Below are 25,188 nucleotides of genomic sequence, written 5' to 3'. Positions count from 1 at the left end.
TGGTTGGTCAAACCAAATTGTCAGTAAATAAGAACAAAAAAAACTATACTCATCCTTTTCGTTTGGGTGCTAGTACTAGTGTAAGACAAAGATAGTATGATTCTCTTTGTCTATGTTTGAAATGACACAGTCCTTTGACAAACTATAGCCCCGGAAAATGGCCATCAAGACATCACTGTTTGCTATACTATCCATATTACTTTACTGGATCCAGGAGTCTGGCAGCTGTATATCAGTGGAGATTAGAAAATAAAGGCCACGCAAGTGAAGGATTCGCGTTTTAGTTCCGGGTTTGGTGTTGTATTTTATTTGAACATACCGTTGCCAGGAGTTTCTATTGGGGGGTTTCCAGGTGCCAGGTGATGTCTAACGTTATTCATATTTCACAGTCGTCGCCTGCTTTATAAGTAACATTGATTTATTTACTGGCTCTCTAAATGAAACAATTTTGGGACTTTTCTCGTACTTTGTTTTTAGGGTTCCGTACCCAAAGGGTAAAAACGGGAACGGGACCCTATTACTAAGACTCCGCTGTATCTCATCAACCGTAATAGCTAGACAGTTGAAATTTTCACATATGATGTATTTCTGTTGCTGCTATAACAAATACTAAAAAAAATAGGATAAAATAAATATTTAAGTGGGGCTCCCATACAACAAACGTGATATCTTTGCCGTTTTTTGCGCAATGGTACGGAACCCTTCGTGCGCGAGTCCGACTCGCACTTGGCCAGTTTTTTCCATCTGAAAAGTTTTGCTGACCGGTCTTACCTTCACAGGTAAACATTAGCAGATCTGCCAGACAGTTTTTATCAAACATCATCGTCATCCCGCGACCTCCGGATTGAAAGTCGAACGTCATATCCACTCGGTGGGTGAGGAAACCTGCATACATCTGCGAAGAAATTCAAAGGTGTATGTCTAGCGTGGGGACTATGTCCAAGCCCTCTCGCACATGAGAGGAGGCCTGTGCCACAGGGCGGACACGCTATACATCAAAAATCACTTGCGTTTCTATGTGTGCACGTCTGTACACGCGTCATGCGTCATAGTGTAAGTTGCTTAAAAATAGTACTGAGCGGCCGGCAAGCGGCCGTCAATCTGCTGTCGCGGGGCGAGGTCATTCGAGTCGGGGCGGGGCGGTACGTGGCCGTTCTGTATATGTGTATACTAATACTATTACTTATTCTGTGCCTGTGCCCAGCAATGGGACGTATATAGACTGAATTATTATTTTATCATCGTTATCATGACTCCACGCAGACGAAGTCGCGGGCAGAAGTGCAGAAGCTAGTGCTAGAATAAAAATTAATACACAACAAACATTTGTAATGTAAAATATTTTATTTCGATTTCATTTAGTTACAATACGGACGGATTGTTTTCACAAATTAATTGGGCGGATTTTAAACTTATCAACTAAATTAGGTACAAAAAACCTAATTATAGGATGGTTCCGATGAGCACTTCAAGAGTTCATAATTTTCACATTCACTAAGGCTCTAGCAGTCTCATTGTATATGAAGACAGCACGTTTTAATTAATTTGCAGTTGCACCTTTTTTTTGTAATTAAATTACTTCTTCTATACTCTGATCCGTCGAATCAACCGACTGGGCGTCTTCTTGAGGTTGCTGGGTCAACTTTTGTAATTGTTTCTCAAAGGCTGCAACAAAAAGGTGCCTTTAAACAAACATTATATATTAATCTACATCTTTTGTTTATCTACATTCTACACCTTGAGCAAAAATGCCAGTAATTGTGTTATGGAAGTTGTAAAATAAGTTTCTAGTAGTACAGGGGGCCTAAGATGGCCACGCTTTCATCGTCTGTCATCGAGGCCGTTAATTTCTACCAACTTTGTAAGTGTGCGTGTGATACATGAAACGAAAGAACATAAAATTGCAATATATCCATAATAATCAGTGTTTTTCAGAAAATTGGTTTCAGGAAAGAGACTTCCGCCATACCATAAATAAAATATCTCTGTATGCTTACTTGGGTTATCAGGGTGGCTTGGAGTCAATTCCACCAATAGTTTGAGCACTTTCTCCTCAGTGACTAGTCCAGGGCGTCCGCTTAACGCTCTTAGCAACTGCTGACCGCTCGCCACTCCTGAAATAACATTGAATTAATACGCTATAAGTACAGCAACGCTCAAACGTCCATCTCACTGTGAACTGCGACTCGTTATAAGAATATGGATAGGTCGAAATTGGTCGAGATGTTCGTTGAAGGTGCACAGTGTGGACGAGCACCTAAGCCGGCGTAAAATTTTATTGTAGTTATGTGAAGAGGTCGTGAGGAGAGGTCGGTTGTAAACCGACGGACGTATAAAATATAAAATTTTATGAATAAATTATTGAATTGAATTGAAGTAAACTATGAAGTATCCACCGTCATTCGTTTCTCCGGATTCCAAAAGTTTCTTCAAATCCAAATATTTCTTGACAAGTGTACTCTGCTCTTGAAGCGCCATTATTTGAGATCCTGAAATATAATAACACAAAATAATAAATAGCTAATTAACAGATAATAAAAAAACAATAAGAAGTGTAAAATGCAAAAAAATTGCACCTGTCTCAGGATCCGATGTTTTTGATAAGCACCTAGTAGCTTCTTTGAGCGCTTCTAACGCTTTCTCAAAATTCTGGAATAAATATTGTTACATTGTTATTTTATTAATACGAATCAATATGTTATGGGGGCCTCGGGTTGATTTGATTGTTCATTACTAAATCGACTCCCGAAAATATTTCTTCGTAAAAAAGTTAACATATTTAACTAGTTAAATACCGGCTGTACAAACTTGTCGAGAGAGCCCGAGATAGGACGAGCAAGACTGTGTAATTGTGTAGGAATATACTGCTATCATCTCGTCTCAAAATTCTCCGATTGATTCGAAGCGATGCCGAGACTCGGCGAAAGACTCTCGAAAAGTTGTCCGGGAAATGAACGCGTTCAGAGATTTAAACCTACCAATCAGATATTAGGAGTTGGCACGACTCAACAGAATTTAAACGGCTACTTCTTGATATTCCCACTTTGACCTTGTTCAGTTGGCTCGGCTCTGCTTTTATATACTCACGCCAAACTCGTCCACTTCCATCTTAGCGCACTCCGCGTAGAACGCCGCCAGTTTCCCGTGAGCCTTGGCCCTGGTGTAAAAGTGCAGTATGTGGCGCGTCAGGTCGGCTCTCGCGCGCCAGGCGGCGTGTCTCCGCAGGTAGTCCGCGGCCATGAGCTGCGCCGCGCGGTCGCGCGTGGCCGCCGCGAACGTGGCGATGCGGTCGGCGTCGCCGGACCGCATGAGCCATCGCATTGCTCCCGCCTGAAAAATTATTGTATTCTCTGTTATAATTTTATCCTTTTCGACGCCGTGTCAAACACAAAAGCAGTCATCCAGACGCCACGTCACCAGTGTCAAAACTGAAATTGAACATTATGCATGTAGGATGTAGGTCTATGTTGCTCTGTGGTCTATGACCGATTAATCGGTCTTTGGCGTTGAACCTACGGTGCGTATATATCGGTCATTGGCGTCCGAAAGGTTAAGCAAACAGACCATAACTAAATAAGTTGAAAATGGCGTCCACTTTTGCAAACCGCAAACAGATTTTTGGTAAATTCAGAGAGGCGAGTTTCAAAAACCATCTCTCACAACTTCTTACTTTACAAACTTACATAATAAAGACGGGAGTTTATTAGAAGTCTAGCTAGTCGCTGTGACTCGACTTTGAGGTTGTTTGATTTCGCGATTTCGCTAACCGCTCTGCCAGTTCCCCTTTCATTGGTATACCAGTGTGTACCAGAGCGGTTTCTACTATGAGCACAGAATATATAATAGTACTAGGTACAGAAGATTCACTCCCTAACAAAACGCGACTACTACGCGCAAGGCGGCGCAAACGCGTGCAGGCGTGCGTTCCATAGCGGTGTGCGGCAATAACTATGGCAAAACCTCAAAATTGAGGTGGCCGCAGGTACTTGTAGCGACGCGACGAAATCGCGGAGTGAGACACGCCTGCTATGAGTGCAATCGCACTGGGTCGTTTACCTAATGCATTTACCGAATCAAAGCGGGAGGTTTCCAGACAACCGTTATTGTTTTCATGCGGTAAACCCCATCTGATTGAACCATCTCTCCTTACCTTGTCGCCGGTGCTGGCGAGTCGCTTGGCCGCGTGGTGGTAGAGGCCGCGCGCGCCGAGCACGTCGGCCAGCCGCCGCAGCAGCGCGTCGCGGCCCACCGCGCCCGCCGGCGCCGCTAGCCGCTCGGCCAGCTCCTCTGTCAACGGTGCCGAGGATTGCTCCACTATGTCCAGCGCTTCCTCGTACTGATACAAAAAAATCACAATAAAATTTATCAATTAAACAAGCGTTTGTATTAGATCAACTCAAGTGGCACCATATTATACAGGATCAATTTTTAGGGTTCCGTACCCAAAGGGTAAAAACGGGACCCTATTCCTAAGACCCCGCTGTCCGTCTGTCTGTCACCAGGCTGTATCTCATGAACCGTGGTAGCTAGACAGTTGAAATTTTCACAGATGATGTATTTCTGTCGCCGCGCTATAACAACATATACTAAAAAGTACGGAACCCTCAGTGAGCGAGTCCGACTCGCACTTGGCCCGTTTTTTAAATAGGGCACTGAGGGCAAAAACAAGATCTCATGCTGCCATACGCTAGAATGGTCTCCGGAGACCACCCGGAGACTTTCCGTAACTTTTTCATATATCACATCCGTGGCAAACAAGCATACGGCCCGCCGGATGGTAAGCAGTCACTGTAGCCTTAGACACCTGCAATTCCAGAGGTGTTACATGCGCGTTGCCGACCCTTTTAAAACCTGCTCTGCTTTGTGCTTTGGATTCAATGTTCGTTAATTTCGTTTTTACCCATTTACCAAAATTCGAACCTAGAGCCAAAACGGAATAGTGTAAAATTCCTGAATCCCAATGCCTAATTTTTTATCGCAAAATTACCTATAGGTACTAGATTACTAAAATGCCTAAACTTCAAATCGGTATGCTGGTGTCATAATACCTAACATTCAAATAAAGGATATAAAATTACAGCAATTATAAAGAAGCCCAGCCTCTTCTGAGGCTGGACAAGCCAGGATACTATTGACCCTGCCGAGGTCATAGCACCTGACATTAAGCAGTCGACGCTGCGCAGCACCTCGGCGACATTCCATTGTAACTTGAAACACGTCTTCAACTACTCCGCATAAATTACATTTGGGCGAGTCAACTTTACGCATCATAAACGCATAGCTATTTAAAGGAATGTGGCCAGATCGCAATCTAAGAGCAACAATTAAATTCTGCCTGTTCATCCTACAGAAAGAGAACCATGGAGCACGAGGGAGTGTGGGTTGGATCGTTTTATACCATATGCCCTTTGTGCGAGATCTTTCGTCAAAATATTCGGACCACATGTCAAAGCACATATTTTTGACCTTAAACAGGACATCAGAAAACCAAGGAACATTATGGCAATTGTCACCCATTTCGGATGCTTCCCTAGCCAACCGATCCACCACCTCGTTCCCCACAACACCGCAGTGAGAGGGAATCCACTGTAAAATAACTTTCTTTTTGGTAGCGCAGAGTTTAAGTACTAGACGAATTATTGTGTAAGCTACTGGAATGCCCCTAAAGACGTAAGTACAGCGGTTCAAATGTTGAAGAGTACATTTTGAATCCGTTAAAATTACAAATTTATTATGACTATTGATGCTGTCAATATATGATAGTGACTCTGCAATTGCGATCATTTCAATAGCCATTATCGAAATATTATCCTTAATGTGTAGTTTAATTACTTCTCCGGTTTGCCAATCTAAGAACGCTGCTCCACTACCAATATCTGTTTTAGATCCGTCTGTAAATATCTTATAATACTCATGATAAGTGTCTGTAAGCATTGAATTGCATATACTTCGTAACTGAGAACCGTCGTACTTACGTTTAGCTTTATCGATTTTATCAACATTTGATATTAGACAGTTACTTAAATCTATATTAGTAACCCAGGTATCGAGTGAAAACATTTCCAACTGGTTACTACAGTATACCGGGGTGTCCTTAAACTCGTCCAAGTCCAAGTAACGGTTTGGTTTTGTTACGCCAGTAAAGGTAATCAAAAGAGTTTTTCAAATCCGTCAGAAGTCCTGGTAGGGAATTTGTACATAGAGATTTAGATTTTAACAACATTTTACCTGCAAGATACCGTCTCCGAATTGCTAGCGGAGGTAAACTCAGTTCTGATTCCATCACATGGATAGGCGTACTTTTTATAAACCCTCCTATTATTCGTAAGCAAGTGTTTTGTAGTGTCTAACCTAGCTAAATTAGTTGCAGCGCTGTTTCCATATAAAAAAACTTGCATAATCAAGCCTACTTCTTATCATTGCAATGTACAGACGCCTTAAATGAACTTGTTGCACTCCCCATCCCGCTCCCGCTAACACTTTAAATGTATTTATAAATTTAATAACTTTAACTTTAATTTCATTTATGTGTTTCCCCCATCGCAAGCCTCGGTCAAGCCAAAGGCCCAAGTATTTAACGGTATCCACAACTTCTAGTACTTGGTTGTTAATATTAATAGAAATGTTATCTTTTCTAAACCCCCTTTTAAACAAACAAACTTTACTTTTACTCTGAGAAATCTCTAGACCTATGTCTAAAAATAAAGTCTGTATCTTATCTAAAGCCTGCTGGATTCTAACTTCTCCCTCAGCAGGGTTTTTACAATGGCAATAAAGAACGTAATCATCAGCATATTGTGAAATGAATATCTCCTTCTCAAGGATTTTACAGATCTTCATAGTGGCTATGTTTAAGACGTATTTAAGGTTAATATAATATTCGCAATTGGCATTTCGGAATTTGGCGAAACGTACTTTTTACCATTTGGGTATTTTGGGACTTGGGCAATATGGATGAAAGTCATTATAATATTTGGCCATTTTAAGAAGGCACTGCACTATTGACATATTTGACATTGCACTATCCATTACATTTAGGACAAAATAATGACAATGGCTTCATAAAAATTAGGTGCAATAAAATTGAAGCAAATAATGACGATAAGCATTTACAGATTTTATACAGGTACCTCGCCGGCCGTGGCAAGCAGCGCAGCGGCGTGCGAGTGGTGGTCGGCGCGGCGCAGGTGCGCGGCAAGCTTGCGCGCCAGGCTCGGCTCTACGCGCTCCCCGAGGGACTCCACCGCCGCGAGCATGGCGCTCGTGTCACCGCAACCCAGCGCCAGCTTCAACGCCATGTGCGGCTTGCCTGAACAATCAAACAAGTTGGCAGGTTCAGTCAGGGATAGCAATTCGATAGGGACTTAGCGACTAAAGCTAAACATGTTACCTACTACTGTTTTTGATCATTTACAAAAAGTACCTAAGTGAAGGCATAAAACTAATGGCTCTGTGAGCTGTAGACTTTGCGAATCCGCATTGGCCGACCATTTTGAAAATTGTTCAATAGCTGAATCGACAAAAAGTCCTATGTCCTAATTTCACGAGACAACGAGAAACCTGAAGAGGAGAACAGCCGGCAGCCGGAAAGACAATTGAAAGCATTTTTGCTCAAGCTAAGACGGGGACTTTCGCTCTCGCTCTATCAATAAAACAACCGAACTCAGGAGACTAGAGGAGAGTAAAGACATTCTTACCGGCCTTCTGATACAGCGCGATGGCTTGCTCAGTCTGTTCGGCAGTCTCCAGTATGGTGGCGGCGTGCAGCGCGTGCGTGGTCGAGGCGGAGCCGGCGCGCCACACGAGGTGCCACGCGCTCGCCTCCGCCGCCACGCGAATGGCAGACGCTACCGCCCCGCTTTTTATGTACAGCTGTAACACATAATAAAACGAGTAAGTTCCGACGCAGTTTTATAATAATATGAAGTTTAACAGATGAGAAATACACTAAAACATTAAACACGAACTATTTTTTTTAGTGGCATTTCTTACTTCACTTCGTACTTCTAACTTCAAACACTATGTTGTGAATTACGATCTTACGATGCAGAACTGTAGACGGCTATTAAATTAGCTTTACCTTTCAGCCTAAAATGGATCCGTCAAAATGAAAAACTGTGGACGCTTACCTTAACTTAATTTCCACTAAGTTATAAGGATGCGACCTACTTACATGAGGCTTAATTACCTTAACTGCAGTTTCAATCTGGTCCGGTTGCATCTCCAAATATCGCGCCATTTGATACATGGCTGCGGGGTGCTTATTACACAACTTCTCAGCCTCTTCAATCCTGTGCATGTGACATAACAGCCGCGTTTGCTCCCCAAAGTCGTTCGCGCGAGCGTAGGCTTCCAGCGCGCCGTCGAGCTCCCCTATACTTTCCTGATAGTGACTCCACCACATTATGAGATTTGTGTCGTTAGAATTAGCTACGTACTGTGCTAACACGGACGCTTGACCTTGAGCTATCAGCATCCTAGGCACATGTGGCACCAACGTTCCAGCACTTTCAAATAATTTTAACGCCGCACCAGTCTCCCCATTGGCCCACATAATCTTCGCCAATTTATGCTGTGCACTTTTAATAAGCAAAATGTTCTCTCCCTCATCACTGCCATTTGTTATCTCTTGGAGACCGCCTTCTTTTGCCGACAAAAGACGCGTGATTAGATCTGGTCGTTCAGCCTCTCTAAAGAACTTTTCGGCTTCTTCTAGCATACCTAGATTGATAGCCAGTACGCCGATCTGACAAGTCTCGTCCATATCATTGCCATTCATGGCTTTACGCATCATGAGTGCTCCCTTTATGTTTCCCATTTTGCTTAAGCAAACAGCCCCCACGTCTGGTCTTCTACGAGCCACACATTCTTTGGCTAAACTGTCCCAAATCACAGAACTTCTACTTCCCGTTATATTCGTTCCCACAACGACTGCTTTTTCCAAGTTTCCAGCCGTCATGCAATATAAAAAGTCAAGAGTTTGCTTCAAATTCGTAGCTTCACTAGTAGACTCTTCGAATTCATGCATTAATATTTTTTTGATACTCTGTTGAGATAGAATAACGACGTGAGGTGTATAGAGAGAACACAGCATAAAGTCAGACATAAAGTATTCCTCTGAATTTGGACACCAGTTTTTGTACTCATAAAGGCTTCCCTCGTGACAGAAGAATAAGTGAACTCGATCCAAATCAGCCGATCGCATGTGGACAGCGACAATTCTTTGGTCAATACCATCCCACACAATGGCTATCGGGACACTCTGGTAAGGTGGCGCTTGACTGTCGGAAAGAACCGTATTCGTTATGACATCATTCGCTGCATCCCACAAGTATAGTCTTGGATCAGGCGCTAGACCGGCGTTAGCAATGCTCAAGCAAATATATCTCCCACTGCAATTAACTGACGCTCTCATAACTTCGCCAAAGTCCTCGATCATTTGATAGCAATTTTTAGGGGGATAAGGCATTCTTAGTCCTTTCTTTGTTATCTCTGCGAGTTTAAGAGTGCCATCCATCGTCGCTATAACAATATATTTCCCCGTGTATGTGACTCCGATAGGTTCGCCTTCACCTTCAGTGCTCGGAAGAATACCCAAGTTGTTTCCAGTGACAGAGTAGCACTCGATGTGGGGATTAACCACGCCCACCAACACATCATTGTTTAATATGAGAACATCTGTTTTCCACGGGAATGTGCGCACGAGGGAAAATTTGATGTCATTGTCTTTACTGCACATCCACACCTGTAAAGGCGATACAAACATTATAAATCTGACTTATAATAATAGGTACTAAAGGTACTTTACAGAAAATCAGCATCAGGTTCCGTTTACTGTCTCACTTGTGTCACTGCCACAGTACCTAGCTTCAAGGGCGTCGCCCCACCCCCTAGAGAAAATTAAAATTTGTAACCAAATGTATGCGCTCCCCCTCCCATCCGCCATATCAACTGGCTTGGTTCTGTAGCTAATAAAATAGAACCCTACTTCTTTATTGTCAGGTGATTATTTACCTGTACTTCTTTTCCATCTCCAAGAGCTACATATTGATCTTTAAATGCAAAGGCTCTCACAGTGATCTGAGTTTTAATACTAGATGTCAGCTCCATTTTGTTGGTAATAGCAATTTCATAGGCTGATTTTTGTACCATCCAGATATTTGGTGTGTATCCCCAACACACAGGCTGCTCTCTCAGGATAAATACACTGGTTATACAGTTTACATGCAGCAGAGGATTCATCAGACCTTCGGATCCCCAACTGACTTCTTTAACAGTCCCTTTTATACTAGTACTACTTATTAACTTCCAATGGTTTCTGTGGTCTCTCCTCCAAAAATATAAGTTGCCTTGGGACGTCCCACAACATAAAGTATCACTTAAATTGCAGTAGCTAATACTGGTAAATATGTCCCCTGCAACAACCTCATCATTTTCATTCGGCAACACATCATTGTCTCCATTCTCACTGTCCCAAACTCTTATCAAGTTGTCCCCAGTTATAACAGCTACACAGTAATTACCAGTGAGAACTATTGCTTGGCCATTCCTCGCCGCCATTCTAACATGTGTATCTGTAGTGATATTCCCATCATCAGAGGTGATGAATCTTGTCAAGCTTAGAGCCCCGCCATTTTCCCAAGCCATTAATAGATAAACATTACTTATCATACCCATAAATATTATATTTCCTGGAGCATTAAGAACCTCTGAACATGAACCAGCATGATCAATATATAAAATGGCTCCATTATCTTGTGCTGCATAGCAAGCATGATTGTCTGGTTGGGAGCCCTCTCTCATCCTGGCAGTGGTCCGAGGTCTCCATGCAGCCAGTGCATCTAGTGCATTCTCATCACCGGCTACTGCAGCTCTGGCTAATCCTCTTATAGAAGTCTCCCCAGTTGGGCGAACGGGACAGAAGGTTACATGGGTGATAACATCACCAAGTTGATGGTGGAAAGAAGTTAGAGGTGCTCCTGAGGCTGACTGCCAGCCAGATAGAGAGCCAGCAGCATCTGCAGCTAGCAATCGACCACCGCCCAAACTAAAGGCAACTGTGGTCAAAGCAGCATTGTGGGGTGCTTCAAGGCGCGCCCAGGAGTACTCAAGCCAGATGTAAAGTTCACCTCCATCCCAACCCACTACTAGTAGCTTTCTGGTTGGATGCCAAGCCATTGCTGTTACTTGATTTGATAGTAATATTGGCCATTCACAGCCTTCTAATGCCAGTCCCTGTAAATTAAAACTTGTTCAAATAACTGCATTATCAGATTACCATCACTGATACTAACAGGTTAATAAATGAATGAAACTTACATTTTCCTGAAATATTGTCACAAAGCCTCCTTTTTCTTGGTTATATGAACCTAAAGCCAAGAGAGGTAAGGATGGATGCCAGGAACCCAGAGTTGAAACAACATTGCTGTCAGTAAAGTTCAGTTTGCTGTCGATGTACAAAGTCATTGTGATCTAGTTCCGAATTAGGTACATAACTTAGTTGTAGTTTCGGCAAACTTGGACAGGAAATAGAATAACTTCTCGTCTGTCCAATAGATGACTTTCAAAGCGAATATAATACACACGTTTGTTTTGTTATTTTATTTGGTTCAAATTTGGTTGTCATGACAACCTGGTGACAGTTGCTTTTTACTGTAGCTGATTTTTTTTACGGCTGTTACAAACGCATAGATGGTAGGATCCATAGATCTAGTATATTTTTATAGATGCGGCCTACCGCGTGCGCCCGTAAGGGATAGACATAGATGACGTCATAAACGTGGGGATACCATATTGGTAAAAATTACCCCAATATTTGATATCACGTTGGGGCGATTACCCTGGAAGCAGTTAGCTTGTTTGACGGTATTAAAAAATTGTTAAATAAAATGTCAATGTCCGTTCTTTTTAGGCGTATGAACAATGAAATACCTCCTATAATTCGCGCAGGTGGTACAAAACTAAACATGTTTAGTAAATAAAACGTAAAATAAAATGTGTTATGGGTTTTAATTTAAAGAAATCACAAATCGCAATCACACCAATTAATGTACACCACATTTAATCTTCACAACATTTGTTTATTTTTTTTGGTATTAGAAGTACGAAAAAACTTCGAGGTCAAAATTACCCATAAAATTATGATATTTTCATCTGGTATCCCTAACATGATTGTTATGCAGCTAAATTAAGAAGAAGTTTAAAAATGGCTGACCTCAGACTCCTACCTACCTACGTAATTTGGACGGATAATTTTACAAATAATGTTCTGTTAATTTGCGTAAATAAATGTGATATTTTTATTGAAATCGTTTGATTCTACATTGCTTTGAGTGTCTAAAGAAACTAATGAAAACGCATGGATGACGGTTGACAAGTAAAAAGCTTTATTTCAAAGACAAGATGCATAGACACACATGTTGTACATATTATTAACTAGATGGCGCTAGTGACCCTATTTTAGCTTATTTTGATATAAATAACAACACCCCCACTATATCAAAATAACAAATAAACTAATATTTAACAGGTGTAAACCGGTGAAACTATTTATTTTTATTTTATTATAACAGCAATTCCACAGGCAAAAAAAACAAGTTATTTATTAAACATGAAACTAAATATGTAAAATGATTTACTAACAATGAACATTAATAAAATCATTTCTGAACCACACCAAGTGTTTTCATAAACCTGTAATGTTTCACCTCCGGTAAACCTTTCGTTAACAGGTCAGCGGGCATGTTAGCGGTTGGCAAATACTTTGTTTCCACAATATCATTACTAATCACTTCTCTAATGAAATTATATCTAACATCAATATGCTTAGAACGCTTATGTGATTGATGATTATTTGCCAGCTTCAATGCGCTCTGACTGTCATTGTATATTACAATTTTATTACTAAAACCCATCAGTTCCACTTCAAGGTTTTGCAAGTAAATGGCTTCACGGCAAGCTTCTGATAAAGCCATGTACTCACTCTCGCATGAGCTCAAAGCAACAGTCCTTTGTTTTTTGCTCTCCCAAGAAATAGCAGAACCAGACTTCATAAAACACAAACCTGTATATGACCGTCTGTCAATAGCATCGCTCGCCCAATCGGCATCTACAAAACCTACCAGTTCTGCTTTTCCTTTGGAATATTTCAAACAATAGTCTTTTGTTCTCAATAAATATCTTAACACTCTTTTAGCATAGTTCCAATGAACATATGAATAACTATTATTAAATTGACTTAAGTAACTAGTAGCATAAGAAATATCAGGCCGAGTTAATACTGATAAATACATCAAGCTACCTATAAGTTTTTGATATGGCAGTTTTTCTTCACAATCATTTGTTTTTTCAACATTCAATTTACATTCTATAGGAGTCTCAACAGGGTTGCAATCTTCCATATCAAACTTTTTTAACAACATCTCTATATAATTCTCCTGATCTATAGTAATGACATTTTTATCCTTATTCATATTAATTCTCATGCCTAAGTATTGTTTCACTTGACCCAAATTCTTTAATTTAAACTTTTGGCTCAGTGCCTTTACAAGATTATCTTTTTCTGTACTATGATTTGAAAATATTAAAAAATCATCAACATAAACACCAACAATAGTTTTATCATTATTGTTATGATTCTTTATAAATACACAAGGCTCAAGTTTACTCTTAGTATATCCTAAGTTACACAAAGTTTCATCAACTTTTTTATACCAAGCAAGTGATGACTGCTTTAAGCCATAAACAGCCTTTTTTAATTTTAACACTTTATTTGAGTCAGTGACAGGAAAACCTTCTGGCAAATGCATAAAAATGCTTTCTTTAAGGTGACCATTAAGAAAGGCTGTTGTGACATCTAAATGAGTGATATCCATTTCTAACTGTACACTCAAAGCAAATAGTAACCGCAAAGTTGAGTGCCTAATAACGGGAGAAAAGGTTTCTTGATAGTCCACACCAAGCTTTTGTGTAAAACCTTTAGCTACAAGCCGCGCACGATATCTCACTCTATTGTCACAATCACGTTTCTTTTTTAAGACCCACTTACACTGCACTACACTCGCGTTATCTGGAGCATCGACAACTTCCCATACCTCGTTGTCTTCGAAAGACTGCAGTTCATCTGCCATCGCCTGCAACCACTGTTGTTTCTCAGGTCCACTGATAGCGTCTGCATATGTCATCTCATCTTCTCCCACGTAGCTGCTGGTGCATGTATTTGCAAAACCATATCGCTCAGGTATCTTCCTCTCTCGCTTCAGTCTGTCTTCATTGACTGTGTCCAATCCTTCTGTGACCTCTGCTCTTCTCGGTGAAGCATTTTCTGAAGACAATTGATTTTCAGGTTTTAACTGTGGCAGAGCATCTGTTCTATGAGTAGTATCTTCTAAAAACTGCTGCTGTCCATCCTCTTCATGCTGTTCACCTTCATCGTCCACATCAAGATACTCTGACTCAGACTCACTGGACTGGATAATCGGCTCTAATTTAACCACAGATTCCTGTGTCAACTCCCCCACTGAATCTGTGTTTTCTATACAAACTGTGAATGTATCCTCATTCTTCTTCTTCTCTAAAATCACTACATCTCGACTTGTTGTGATCTGATTCTTTACAGGATCATAAAGTCTGTAGCCTTTTATATTTTCAGGAAATCCTACAAGTATGTGTTTCTTGGACTTTTTGTCCCATTTAGTCCTTTTTTCTTTAGGGATGTGTACCATGACAGGGCTTCCAAAGATGCGCAAACCTTCTAAATTTGGCTTTTTTCCTGTCCACATCTCGTATGGAGTTTTTTCTATCCCCGACGCTACTGACCGGTTCTTTATGTATACGGCAGTATTGGCAGCTTCCGCCCAGAATTTCTTGTCTAGGCCGGCTTCAAACAAAAGACACCTTGCACGTTCCACGATCGTACGGTTGCTTCGCTCGCTAAGACCGTTCTGCTCGGCTGTGTAGGGGTTGGTTTTCTGGTGCACTATACCTTCATTCTTTAAGAAATCTTCAAATTCTTTACTACAGTACTCACGGCCTTGGTCCGTTCTTAAAAATTTAATTTTCTTGTCTTGACTGTTTTCCACCATTGACTTGAACTCCTTAAAATGACTTAGTGCTTCACTCTTGGCTTTAAGGAAATAAATGAAAGTCATTCTGGTAAAATCGTCAACAAAAATAATGAAATATCTTGCACCACCAATTGAATTTTTTTCCATAGGACCACATATGTCACTATGAACAACTTGAAGGATCTCTGTGGCTCTTGTGCCTGGTGAGAAGGGTAACCTTGACTGTTTTCCTTCACAGCACACTTCACAGTTTAATTTACTTCCCGTGAATGTTCCAGGGAAATCTATTCCATCCACTAATCCGCGCTTCATCCTGTTTAAATCACTGGCATTTATATGACCGAGACGGCTGTGCCACGTCTGACCATCAGCTGTTGTTGAAGATAGCATACAGCTTGGTGTTGTTTCTAGTTTTAACTTGTAAACACCGTTGACTAGGTCTGCTTCTGCCACTAAATTTCCTAGTTTGTTCCGAATCCAACATTTCTTAGGACCAAAATGTACAGTATTTCCATTTTTGGTCAATTCACTGACCGATAATAGGTTAGTCGTAAGGTCCGGCACGCACAGGACATTTTGCACATTTTTTCATTTTGGACTAGTCGTGATGTCCATGTTTCCGGAACACAAAACAGGAACTTTTGTACTATTTGCTACGATAACGTCTGGAATATCCGGCGAAAACTCTTTATTTTGCAGCCAAGTTTCATTCGCTGTAAAGTGCTGACTCGCACCCGAATCTACGTAAAAATCACTTTTATTGAAGTCTCCACTAAGAAAAACAACGCTAAACGCGTTAGTCTGCTTTTTCTTTTCTGTTTTTTCACTTAACAGTGGACATTGGCTTCGATAATGGCCTGCGTTCTTGCACCTGTAACAGATTATATTTTTCGTGTTTCCATTTGAGTTTGACGTTTGAGAGGTTTGTTGTCTATGCTTGCTAGTGTTGCCACACTTCTTCTTCAAGTAACTTTTTGCAAGTAATGCTGAATTGCTTTCCGTCTCACTTACTTGACTTGTTTCCATATCGAGTAATTTGGTTTTAATTGAATCTGCCGTTATACTGATACCAGAGTGCTCGATGGCCATAATCATAGGCATAAATCGTTCTGGTAAACCAGCTAGCATCAATGAACCTACCCACTCATCATCGATTTTGAAACCTGTACCACTTAATCTTTGCGAGGTTTCAACAATTTGTGTCACATAATTCGTCATATTTTCACAGTTTTCCAATCTGATGGATATTAAATGACGAAGCAAAGAAATTCTCCGCGAAAATCCTGAATCGTCGAACAAAGTCTTCAACGTTGTCCACAATTGCTTCGTGGTCTTTGCACTCTTTATATGCACAAATAACGATGAATCAATAGTCAAAATCAGTTTCGCTCGTGCTTTTGCATCTGCAGTGTCTACTGCTGCTGTTGCACTCCCGCCTGTTTGAGGTTCTTCCTTCAGATACTTGTTCGCGCCTTCAAGTATCAGCAAATTTTCTACTGCGAACGCCCAATCATCGTAATTTTCGCGACCCTTAAGCTTCGGCACGTTCGTCAGAAAATTGGAAGTCATTTTCACGCACTAAACACGAAAAACACTAAGACTTTCTAATTAAAAACCGGGATTATAGCCCATAACCTCTAAAGAAACTAATGAAAACGCATGGATGACGGTTGACAAGTAAAAAGCTTTATTTCAAAGACAAGATGCATAGACACACATGTTGTACATATTATTAACTAGATGGCGCTAGTGACCCTATTTTAGCTTATTTTGATATAAATAACAACAGAGTGTAACGTAATTTTACGATGTTATTCTCACATATTGCGTTAAGAGGAAGGTGTAAAATACCGTACTTACGTGTGAAAGGTTATGATCTCATATTTTTGCTCAGTGCGGCTATTACAGCCGATTACAGAACAATTCACCATTATTTTATCAAAGTTCTAGCATTTAAAACGCTAACCATCACTATATTTCATAAGAGAAAGCACAATTTCATACAAAACAACAATAATTAAACAAGCAACGAACAAATATGACATGTCACGTACTTATTTGTTTGCCACAACCTCGGTTGTGGCAGCGGTGGAAATGTGAAACTATGACAAGGACAAACAATAACAGCGCTTTCTCTGCTACTCCTACTGAAAGATACATAAGACTATCCCGTTCGGTCATTTTCCCCCACCCCTCATGACCGATCCAGTTATACTAGATTAATGGTAGGATCCTATAGATGAGCTGTTGGTCAAACCAAATTGGCAGCAAATAAGAACAAAAAAAACTATACTCATCCTTTTCTTTTGGGTGCACTTACTAGTGTAAAGCAATGATAGTATGATTCTCTCTGTCTATGTTTGAAATAAGACAGTCCTTTGACAAACTATATACGCGTGCGTCCGTGAGGGACAGAACCAAAGAATATAATACTGACAGAACATACGCAATGCGACAAAATGATTGGTCGGGCTATATTGTTGCCCACCTTAACTAGCACTTTCTCTGCTACTCCTACTGAAAGATACATAAGACTATCCCGTTCTGAAGTTTAGAGTGTTTAAAGTTGGTCAAGCCTGGGTCAAGCAAATCTTGTGAGTAGAAAAAGGCGTCAAATTTAAAAAATGTAGGAAGGGTTATCATCCCATAGAACACTTGAATGGGGTTGGCCGGTCGAAATAATTAGCAGATGGCGCCAGCATAGCTTGCCCTGTCAAACCCTAGCCCTTTACCTACGGGGACTTTGAACACCCAGTCACCGCTCAATACGGGCATGTATTGGCGAGAGTCAGCGGTTGGACATAATTTCACTTACTTGTAACTTTTGAAGTACTACAGCTACGTGCTTGAAATTTCACACACATATTAAGTATAATATGTTTAATTAATAACTAATCACTTGGTGTATTTATATTCACTAATATTTCTTATTTCACGCTTAATATTAATCACTAAGAAATTGAAGAATTTTAAGTTACTATTAGCGAATTTCTCAAGATTAAGTTTTAAATTATTAGTTTATTATATATGTAACACAACTAAATACTTAAATGATGATAATTATTGAAATATTGCAAAAAATCAATTACTTGAAATGTTGCATAAAAACAAATCTCTGCTACTGACGAAAAATAGTGATGTGCGCATATCGATACAACTGTCGATATTTCTGTAAGTACGGGATAGAAGCTCAGCAAGTTATGTTTTTAGTAAAAAAAATATTATTTTCCAATTTTGTAACTTTGGGCAAAGAAAATTCTAAAAACTAAAAATAACATTCAAAACACCCACACGTATCACCCCTACAACAAGTCGATGAAATATTAAACAACACTAGGACGGCCATATTGAGTTCAATTATCTGCAGTACCGGTGTCAACCCCAGTTGACAGCAAAAAAGCGGTAATTTTAAAAATATGTTTATGTCAGTGCCATCTACCGAAACATTATGATATTTTTTTATTTGCACCTATATTAATCCCAATGCATAATGTGACCGCTATTACCAAAACACAAGGTCTCGTTTTGATTTAAAAAAAAATATTGAACATGAACATATCTTCGATCAACTATAGTTGACACCCGTACTGCAGCGGTGTTGCCTTACTGGCAACTCTGGTTGACACCCGTAGGTAAAGGGCTAGAATTGTGTCAAATTTTTGTTTTTTTTAATGCTTTGGATGCCAGCCCTTTAAGCCAAATCTCATAGAAAAAGGAGCAAGCTATGATGGCGCCATCTCTGCAAACCTTTGACAGTTGCCAACCCTATTTCTCGCCTTTGTCTACTGACAAGATTTGCTTGACCAACTATATAAATGGCACCAAATATAATGACCACCAAAAAATACTTTGGTACCCTAAATAAAGAAATCTCTTTCACCAAAAAAAAATATTCATGATTTTTGGTGTTTGAATACAATTTGAAGTGCAGTCGTGATTTAAGCAGGTGGTAGTTTTGTAATTTTAGACCTTATTTATTTGGTGTTTAGTATTTTTTTTTGGTGAAAGAGATTTCTTTATCATTCGATCACTAAATATAATGAATGACCACCAAATCTTGAAGAGCAAATTAATGCGATATTTTTACCTAAATAAACCGCTATGATTACCAAAAAATGTATACATATTACCAAATAAAGTAAAATGATGCCAAAATTACTAGCCCCTCCCGCACAACCCCCCGTACCCCGCACCGTACGTTAGAACTGCGACCCTTACAGACACGAAATGCTACTATAAAAGTGGGTTAGGTTAGGTTAGAACTTCGACCCTTACAGAAACGAAATGCTAGAAGAAAAGTGGGTTAGGTTAGGTTAGAACTGCGACCCTTACAGAAACAAAATGCTACTATAAAAGTGGGTTAGGTTAGGTTAGAACTGCGACCCTGACACAAACGAAATGCTACTATAAAAATGGGTTAGGTTAGGTTAGAACGGCGACCCTTACAGAAACTAAATGCTACAAGAAAAGTGGGTTAGGTTAGAACTGCGACCCTTACAGAAACGAAATGCTACTAAAAAGTGGGTTAGGTAAGAACTGCTACCCTTAGAGAAACAACGTGCTACAAGAAAAGTGGGTTAGGTTGGGTTAGAACTGCGACCCTTACAGAAACGAAATGCTACTAGAAAAAGGTGACGAAGTGGATTAATTAATTTAATGAAATAACGAGATGTTAAATATTTGCACATTTTTATTAAAATGTGGTTAAAATTTTGGTGGTATTTATTATTTTTGGGTTTACAATGATTAATTATAGTTTGTCAAAGGACTGTCTCATTTCAAACATAGACAGAGAGAATCATACTATCTTTGTTTTACCCTAGTACTAGCACCCAAAAGAAAAGGATGAGTATAGTTTTTTTGTTCTTATTTACTGACAAGATTTGCTTGACCAACTATAGGAGTTATTTGCTTTAATAGGATAGCAAAATTAAAAAAATTGGTTACAATTTCACATTAAAATGGAGTTCTAAGTTTGGTAATCATTAAGTATTTTTGGGTTTACAATCATTAGTTTGGAGTCATTTGCTTTAATAGGATAACAAGATTAAAAATTTTGGTTATAATTTCACATTAAAATGGAGTTCTAAGTTTGGTGATGATTTACTATTTTTGGATTAATAATGATTATTTTGGTGTTATTTGTTTTAAAAGGATAAAAAATGGTACAAATTTGATAATCATTTCTCATTAAATAGGAGTTCTTATTTTGGTGATCATTCATTATTTTTGGTGGTAAAAACGATTTTTTTGGTGTTAAATTTTACTAAATCTGGTAATCTGTTAAATACATGCCTATATAAATCCCTAATGGCTCCTCTACACGATGGCGTAGGCCAGTCTAATGGGCATAACACACCATCGCACCGCACCAAGGACATTGTGCTAACAAGGCCCATAAGGGAGGTTATGCCCATAAGGGACGCAGCTATGCGGTGGAATATGACTTGCTCCCTCTAATGCATAAATGTGTCCCTTGGACTGGCCTGCGCTAGGCCATCGTGTATAGGAGCCCTAAGCCATTTTAATAGTTTATTATGCTGGCAGTATTGTACTTATGTCAATGTCAATATTGTCACGTGTGTTCACTGACACTGGACACTGACTTCACTAACTTCACTTCACTTCATAGCGGAAGCTGCTCGACCCCAATTTCAAAAAAATACCGCAAATCGATGTACAGGTTAGCCGTTTGGCTCACGCATACTAGAGGTCGAAACAAAAATTTTCGCTGGGGGGGGGGGGGGGGGTTTCCAAAACCTATCGAGTGTGGTACATACGAAAGGGCTTTTTGGGGCGATTCTAAAAATATATATATTTGTCAATGTCATGTCAAAAACTGCAGTCAGATAATTTTCCGTAAATATTTATTTATTGAATTCAAATGAGATTTTAACAGTTTATTGTGTGCATATTTTCATAAAAGAACGTCATGGATAGCAACGTTTCGATCTTCAGTGATTCTTTAAAGTACTACAGCTATTAGTGGTTATATGGTGGCGATGAATGGTGTCATCATCATCAATCACTATTGAGTGATTTGTGGTTCGTAATTACGGAGTGCAGTATGGTCTAGTATTGATATGGTGATAGCTCCGAGGAAGATAGCTTCCACCAGGTACAATGTTGTTCCATCAGAAGTACAAAAAGAAAAACAAAGCATGGACGACAGATTTCAATGCAAATACGATAATGATATCATAGCATTTGCGAAGATACTGTGGTTTCATCTACAATTATGGTTCGTAATTACGGAGTGCAGTATGGTCTAGTTGATATGGTGACAGTTCCGAGGAAGATAGCTTCCACCTGGTGCAATGTTATTCCATCAGAAGTACAAAAAGAAAAACAAAGCATGGACGACAGATTTTAATGCAAATAAGATAATGATATCATAGCATTTGCGAAGATACTGTGATCTACAATTATGGTGTTTCCCCTCTAGTGGTAATACACCGCATTAACATACTACCTTGCTTTTTGCATGCAACCGCGTAAGTTGACTAACCAGACTGTTTCCCAGCCGCGCTTCATCATACATGAATGACGCTTATTGTGTACAGTGACTGCCGTGTGTTTTTATTATCGTTAATAATAATTATAATTTTAGGTATCTACTATATTTACAATAACTTTTATATGCCACCTGTACAAAACCTTTTAAATGCCGCCCCTAACCCGACGCCTGCACCAATCCCGACCGATTGCCCTTACTGCCCCCAAAGCCGCCAATTTAAGGGACAAAAAGGTCTGAACATCCACATCAGCCGTGTCCACGCTGACTTGGCCATCGAGAACAGGCCGTCTGTATGTCCCAATCCCAACTTGATAGTAAACCCCGTAGGAGCAACGATCTCGGCAACTACCCCTGATCCAACTTCAAAATTAGAAGATTTACCTGCCCTAAAAGCTAATGTGCGTGTACTGAAACATATACCCAAGGGAGCCAGGAACCTTGCCGCTGGTAAGCTTTGCGATATAATAGGCAACTGTTTACGTACAAACTGTGTTGAAGATTGGTTTTCCTTTCTCTCATTTTCATTCTCAGCCCTAAGAGTACCTGAGAGCGAGGGAAGCAAATCTTTGACAACCAAAGTAAAGGAAAATATCGTCACTATCAACAGTATCAACAGTTCAATCATATATTTCCCTGAATGCATAAACCATAAATTACGCCCGAAATACAAAACTATTGAAACTAAAGTCCATGACGGTGATTTCAGGGGCGCAGTCCGTATACTTCTGTCCGACTCTGCACTAGCCCTTTCAAATGAGGCCACACTTACCACACTACATGAAAAGCATCCCTCACCCTCAAGACAACTTCATTTACCTCCTGAACCAAACCGTAATAGCGCCTTTCTATCGGTGACCGTAGCTGACGTATCCAAAGCGCTGAACTCTTTCTATAATGGCTCCGCAGCTGGATTAGACGGTTTGCGCCCACAACATCTCAAAGAACTCACTTCACAATCTGCGGGTAATAATGGAATTAGATTATTAGAGTCCTTAACCGACATGTGCAATTTCTTATTAAAGTGTATGCTTAACCTCCAAGTAAGGCCCTACCTATATGGCGCAAATTTATGTGCTTTATTAAAGAAGGATGGTGGCATAAGGCCCATAGCGGTGGGTACTGTTATCCGACGTCTCACTGCCAAATTGTGCTGTTACGCTGTCAGGGATGATATATCAAAATACCTGCAGCCAAAGCAGATTGGATTTGGGACAGCTAGAGGTTGTGAGGCAGCAATTCATGCCACTCGGTCTTTCGTTTTAAAAAATGAAAACACAGACAACGCACTCATCAAAATTGACCTTAAAAACGCATTCAACTGTGTCGAAAGAGAAAGCATATTAAAGGAGGTCCTCGACCTGGCACCACGTCTCTACCCTTTTTTATATCAGTGCTATTCTGATGCCACTAATCTTTACTTTAAAGATAATACAGTGTTGTCCCAAATCGGAGCCCAACAGGGCGATCCTTTATCCTCTGCTCTTTTGCTTGGCCATACATAAGTCCATCATTACATTAAACTCTCCGCTCAATGTATGGTACCTTGACGACGGAGTCATCGGCGGAAGACCCGAGGCAATAATCGAAGACCTGAAGAACCTCATACCCGCTTTCAAAGAACTTGTGCTAGAAGTAAATCCCACGAAGTGCGAGCTCTTCTCCTGTGGGTCAATGTCTGAATCCTCCTCTTTGGCTCTGCAATCATTCTTGCCGGGAATCAAAAGAGTTGACAAAGCAGCTCTCTCTCTATTAGGTGCGCCCATCTTCCCCGAGGGTGTTCGTGCCGCCCTTCGAACTAAAAAGGATGCACTTGTGGCAGCTCGGAACCACTTGACCAATCTTTCATCTCACGTGTCTATGACACTACTACGTCATTGCTTCGCCACACCCCGGATGACCTACATCTTAAGGACATCTCCCTCATGGCTATTCCCTGAAACAGCAAAAGAAATAGATCAAGAGTTGAAGTCGACCCTACAACTCATTCTAAACGTCGATCTAACCGACATACAGTGGATCCAGGCGACCCTTCCCATACGATATGGCGGCCTTGGAATTCGTCGCGTCGAAGACATAGGACTCATTGCCTTTTTAGCATCTGTGAATGGAACTGTGGATCTTGTCACTCGAATATTAGCTCTTAATGGTGGCAACTCCCCGGTTCCATTTATCTCAGAAGCCATGGCAAAGTGGTCCACATCTACGCCGGGCGACGCACGGCCTGACGACCCCGCCGTACAAAGACAATGGGACGACATCTGGAGCAGAGGTGTGTATAACTCGTTGATTTCTGGCGCCTCGGGTGTCGATCTCGCGCGCCTTAAAGCTCTTGCACAGCCAGAGTCAGGGGCCTGGATGCATGCACTGCCCTCACCCCAGCTTGGTACATTGCTAGATAACGACTCCTTAAGAATAGCAGTGGCACTCCGATTGGGGACCAGTGTGTGCGAGGCTCATCGCTGCAGATGCGGAGCAATGGTAGAAGCCAACGGACACCATGGTTTGAGCTGCCAAAGGTGCGCGGGGCGATTTCCTAGGCACCAATCCATCAACGAGTTAATACGAAGGGCAATGGTGTCGGCTAGCGTGCCATGCATATTGGAGCCCCCTGGCTTGAGCCGTACGGACGGGAAAAGGCCGGACGGACTGACCTTGATTCCATGGCGGAGGGGGCGTTGTCTCTTGTGGGACGCGACTTGTGTAAGCACCTTTGCCGCGTCCCACCTGAGGCAAACCTCACGGTGTGCTGGCTCGGCGGCGGAATCCGCCGCCAAGCTAAAGCACACCAAATACTCCGCCCTGGAATCAAGCTATGACTTCGTGCCGGTGGCAATAGAAACCGCGGGGCCCTGGGGCTCTGAGGCTCGGCGTCTGATTGGTGAACTGGGGAGGCGTCTACGGGAGAGGGGCTGCGACCCCCGCTCTGGATCGTACCTGGTTCAACAGATCTCAATTGCAGTGCAGCGAGGGAATGCTGCAGGCATCATGGGGACTTTTGAGCCGGGTACGATGCAGGGTGGAGGCGCATATTAGACCTTTAGTTTATTAGTTTTAATTATTGTTTGTAAATGGATTATATTGCTTAATAAAAAATATATCATATCATCACATTTCGGGCATTTTTTTAAATTAGAACAAAAATAATTTTCGAAACATACCAAGTTTGGGCTCCTCCAGACACGATATGTCTGATTTTTTTTTTGTACAATATACCACAAATGATACGTGTATCTGCAGTATAGTTCCATAAGTCTCGTGAAATAGGTATTGAAGTAGAACTGTGTCACTTTGTAAAATTGAAAAAAAATTGTTAATGATATTATTTTCAAAATTGCTTTCTTGGGGTTAGACATGAGGATATCACGTATTATTTGTGGTATATTGCACAAAAAAAATCTGCCATATCGTGTCTAGAGGAGCCCAAACTTGGTATGTTTCGAAAATTTCTTTTAGTTTTAATAAAAAAAAATGCCCGAAATGTAATGATGTGATATATTTTTAGAATCGCCTCAAAAAGCCCTTTCGTATGATACCACATATGATAGGTTTTGTAAAAAAAAATTCCATACAAAAAAATAATGTCTGACCACTCCCCCGAGCGAAATT

The 25,188-nt window shown here is 40.7% G+C and overlaps 1 protein-coding gene across 2 annotated transcripts; it reads right to left on the bottom strand.

The window, feature by feature from the left end:
• Positions 1-1,371: 1,371 nt before the first annotated feature.
• Positions 1,372-11,647, bottom strand: LOC134744221 (intraflagellar transport protein 140 homolog). Of its 2 annotated transcripts, XM_063677952.1 has the most exons (11): positions 11,320-11,644; positions 10,015-11,235; positions 8,189-9,745; positions 7,698-7,872; positions 7,131-7,309; positions 4,151-4,336; positions 3,088-3,330; positions 2,577-2,649; positions 2,397-2,489; positions 1,998-2,114; positions 1,376-1,665 (listed from the first exon to the last, which is right to left on the bottom strand). In XM_063677952.1, exons 1-11 carry the CDS (start codon positions 11,464-11,466, stop codon positions 1,571-1,573), a joined length of 4,086 nt encoding a protein of 1,361 aa, XP_063534022.1. In that variant the 5' UTR covers positions 11,467-11,644; the 3' UTR covers positions 1,376-1,570. The 2 variants fall into 2 exon arrangements, with proteins under 2 accessions (XP_063534023.1, XP_063534022.1); XM_063677953.1 differs by lacking the exon at positions 8,189-9,745 and having other exon boundaries at positions 1,372-1,665; positions 11,320-11,647.
• Between the last annotated feature and the right edge of the window lie 13,541 nt (positions 11,648-25,188).

Source organism: Cydia strobilella, chromosome 9 (genome assembly GCF_947568885.1).
Source record: "Cydia strobilella chromosome 9, ilCydStro3.1, whole genome shotgun sequence".
NCBI classification, from domain to species: domain Eukaryota; kingdom Metazoa; phylum Arthropoda; class Insecta; order Lepidoptera; family Tortricidae; genus Cydia; species Cydia strobilella.
The sequence above is the reverse complement of the archived record's forward strand: the minus strand, read 5'-3'. Positions and strand labels throughout refer to the sequence as shown.

Bases quoted from the DNA above. Each gene is read 5' to 3' on its own strand.
- LOC134744221 (XM_063677952.1), bottom strand. From the start codon at position 11,466: ATGACTTTGTACATCGACAGCAAACTGAACTTTACTGACAGCAATGTT. The intron at 11,236-11,319 runs GTAAGTTTCATT...TTTAATTTACAG, and splicing joins TGACAATATTTCAGGAAAAT to GGACTGGCATTAGAAGGCTG. The intron at 1,666-1,997 runs GTAAGCATACAG...TTTTTGTTGCAG, and splicing joins AAGCCACCCTGATAACCCAA to CCTTTGAGAAACAATTACAA.